This window comes from Zeus faber (genome assembly GCF_960531495.2).
Source record: "Zeus faber genome assembly, chromosome: 6".
NCBI classification, from domain to species: domain Eukaryota; kingdom Metazoa; phylum Chordata; class Actinopteri; order Zeiformes; family Zeidae; genus Zeus; species Zeus faber.
In genome coordinates this window covers 12,200,436-12,202,957 of record NC_137201.1, presented here as the reverse complement: position 1 = coordinate 12,202,957, position 2,522 = coordinate 12,200,436, and the positions used below count along the sequence as shown (strand labels likewise).

At 46.1% G+C, this 2,522-nt stretch overlaps 1 protein-coding gene across 1 annotated transcript; it reads right to left on the bottom strand.

Annotated features, from left to right (window-relative positions):
• exosc6 (exosome component 6) lies at positions 1-1,935 on the bottom strand. The gene is made up of 2 exons (XM_080002507.1): positions 1,650-1,935; positions 1-1,204 (listed from the first exon to the last, which is right to left on the bottom strand). The coding sequence occupies exons 1-2, from the start codon at positions 1,928-1,930 to the stop codon at positions 658-660; spliced, it is 828 nt and encodes a 275-aa protein (XP_079858633.1). The 5' UTR covers positions 1,931-1,935; the 3' UTR covers positions 1-657.
• Between the last annotated feature and the right edge of the window lie 587 nt (positions 1,936-2,522).

Here is a 2,522-nt window from a genome sequence, read left to right as displayed (position 1 = left end):
TCCTAGAAATAACTTTATTTTTGCATTCGACTTTGCCAGTCCATGATGTATGCTGTCGGTTTCTAATATAGATACTAGTGAAGACACGGCTACAACTGTTTCTACCTGAACATTGTCACATTAACAGGTTGTTCAGTCAAAAACAAAACAGAAAAACCCACACACATTTCCCAATATTATTTTTCTCTCTTTTCTAAACAAAATAACATTTAGACAAACGTGGCCAAGTGACATTGCCCAAATGTTATCATTTTCCTTACACAGGCCTTGAATCTTATCTGTGTCAGGTCAGTTCATTTGTAAAGGTAACATGCAGAGCAGAGTGTCAACACCATGAGGGATTATCGCACAGCAGTAATCCTGCCCCGAGAAGTTTGGACCAAATTAAACCAGAGGTAGAACCAGCGACAGCATGCAATATACTCCGCACTTCTGCAGTAATCTGAAATGGTCTGTGGTGTCTTAACCATTTCCCTGTCATTATATTTTGATTTTTGCATCTAAATACACACTTATATTTCAGAAAAACAAACACAAAATATTTGAAGAGCTCAGAGTGTATTGGGGTAGCATTTCAAAGTTAAGCCATATCTTGAAGAGGCCTGAAAATTGGAACAAGGCAGAATGTGTGGCAGTTTGCGATGCTTTACGAGTTACTCAGCTCTCTGACGGAGGGGGTGCCGCCCTGCGCACGGCCTTGGCCAGGGCTTGCTGCACGACAGGGTACAGTTTGTAGCATCCCTCAATGCAGGTGCGGACGCCTGCCGTCAGAGTCTCTTCCGCCATCTCTCCATCTGACTGTAGCCCGGATATTTGGTTCAAACTGGGAAGAAATGCGATGGTCACACCGCCCTGGTTCTCCTCACTGCCTGAGGTGCAGCTGTTTTCTTCCAGGTAAGTCGGGTCGAAGACATAAGAGGGGCCATCCTGTCTGATGGAACAGCCAAGTACAAGGTCATACATCTCAATTCCTGCGTCCGCTAAGGCTAGAGACGCACACGTGACTGCGTGGGCCAGAACCGAACCGTTGTTCTCCAGCACCATCACGTGGACGTCGACCTGTGAACGCGGGTACTTGTGAAGGCACACGGCCGGCTGCAGGCTCTCCAGCAACATCAGGGAAAGGTCCTTCTCTTGACTGCCCTGGATCCAAGAGCCCCTCTCGGGGCAGGAGAACGGGGCAAACCGCATGTCTGTAAACAACCTGGATATAACCGGAGATGATTCTATTATTGCGAGAAAATGTATCTAAATATTGCACACAGGAAGTCATATCAGATCTCATATATTTTCACACTGACTTAATGCGCTGAACGACAGATTGCTTAACAGGCCTACATGACACAACATAAATGGCAAGATGTCATCAGATGAGGTGTGGATAACACCCCCCATAGCAAGTATATATCTCCTCTGTGTACAGATGTATAGACAAATACAAGATATTAAAAAAAGAACGAGTGCGCACATGCCCAATTTCCTATTTTACACTTTTGAATGTGAATGAATAAAGTACCTATATCCATACTACACGCATGTGTATGTGACTAATAAACATCTTGAATCTTCCCTAATCCCACAGCACCAAACTTGCATTACTGCCTGTGACAAAAGAGTCTTGAATCTTAAATAAAGACATGTGGAAATACCTTCCAGATTTCATGTCGGTCTCATCCTTCCGCTCCGTCTCCCTGGGGCCGTACACGCTGCAGATCAGTTTGGTGTTTCCAGACTCGATGTAGGCTGACCCTTTAGCTTGGCTGACCAGTCCACATCGGACGAACACCGGCCGGACATCAACCTGATCTCGCTGCCTTCCGTCTGCTCTGGCGCCGCCTGGGGGAGGCGGGGCGGTCGCTGGCTTACCGAGAAACCGAGATAAACTCTGAGACACCTCTGGGCCTCGGATTCTCTTCGTGTCCGTCGGCATGGCGTCTCGAAGTTACCCGTCTCCCTCCCAACGCGTGGGGGTACAGCGATTCCGGTCGGTCCGGCTACAAAATACGCCCCCCGTCAAACAAATATCAGCGCCTACGGTTCCGCCTTATGTCCCGCAACCTGCAGCTGGAGACCGGCGTGGCTGCGGCACCCGCTGGAGCCATAAATTGTAGATAGTAATCACCAATTGTTGGATTGAGTTGGACATATTTGAAAAATAAATTGATTTTATTTAAATGATTTTATTTAAAGTTGAAAATGAACGACGGGGGGGAAATAAATAATACTAAATTGTCGGCGAGAACGGCCAAGTATAATTATCCCTCCTATCTTTCCCTATATTTTTCTACTAATATTACTAGTACTATATATATATATATACACACACACACACACTATTATACTCATGTATCAACGTGTACAATTGTAGTGACACCAATATATTTTTTAGTTGCATCAGCCAGATCAACGCAGTCTGAGCGAAGCGGGCGGGTAACCAATCAAGCTGAGTTGTGCTCCTCCGCCGGTCGCATTGGACCAATGGGATGCGTTTGGGGGAGGGCTCTTTCTTCTTTTCGTTTTTC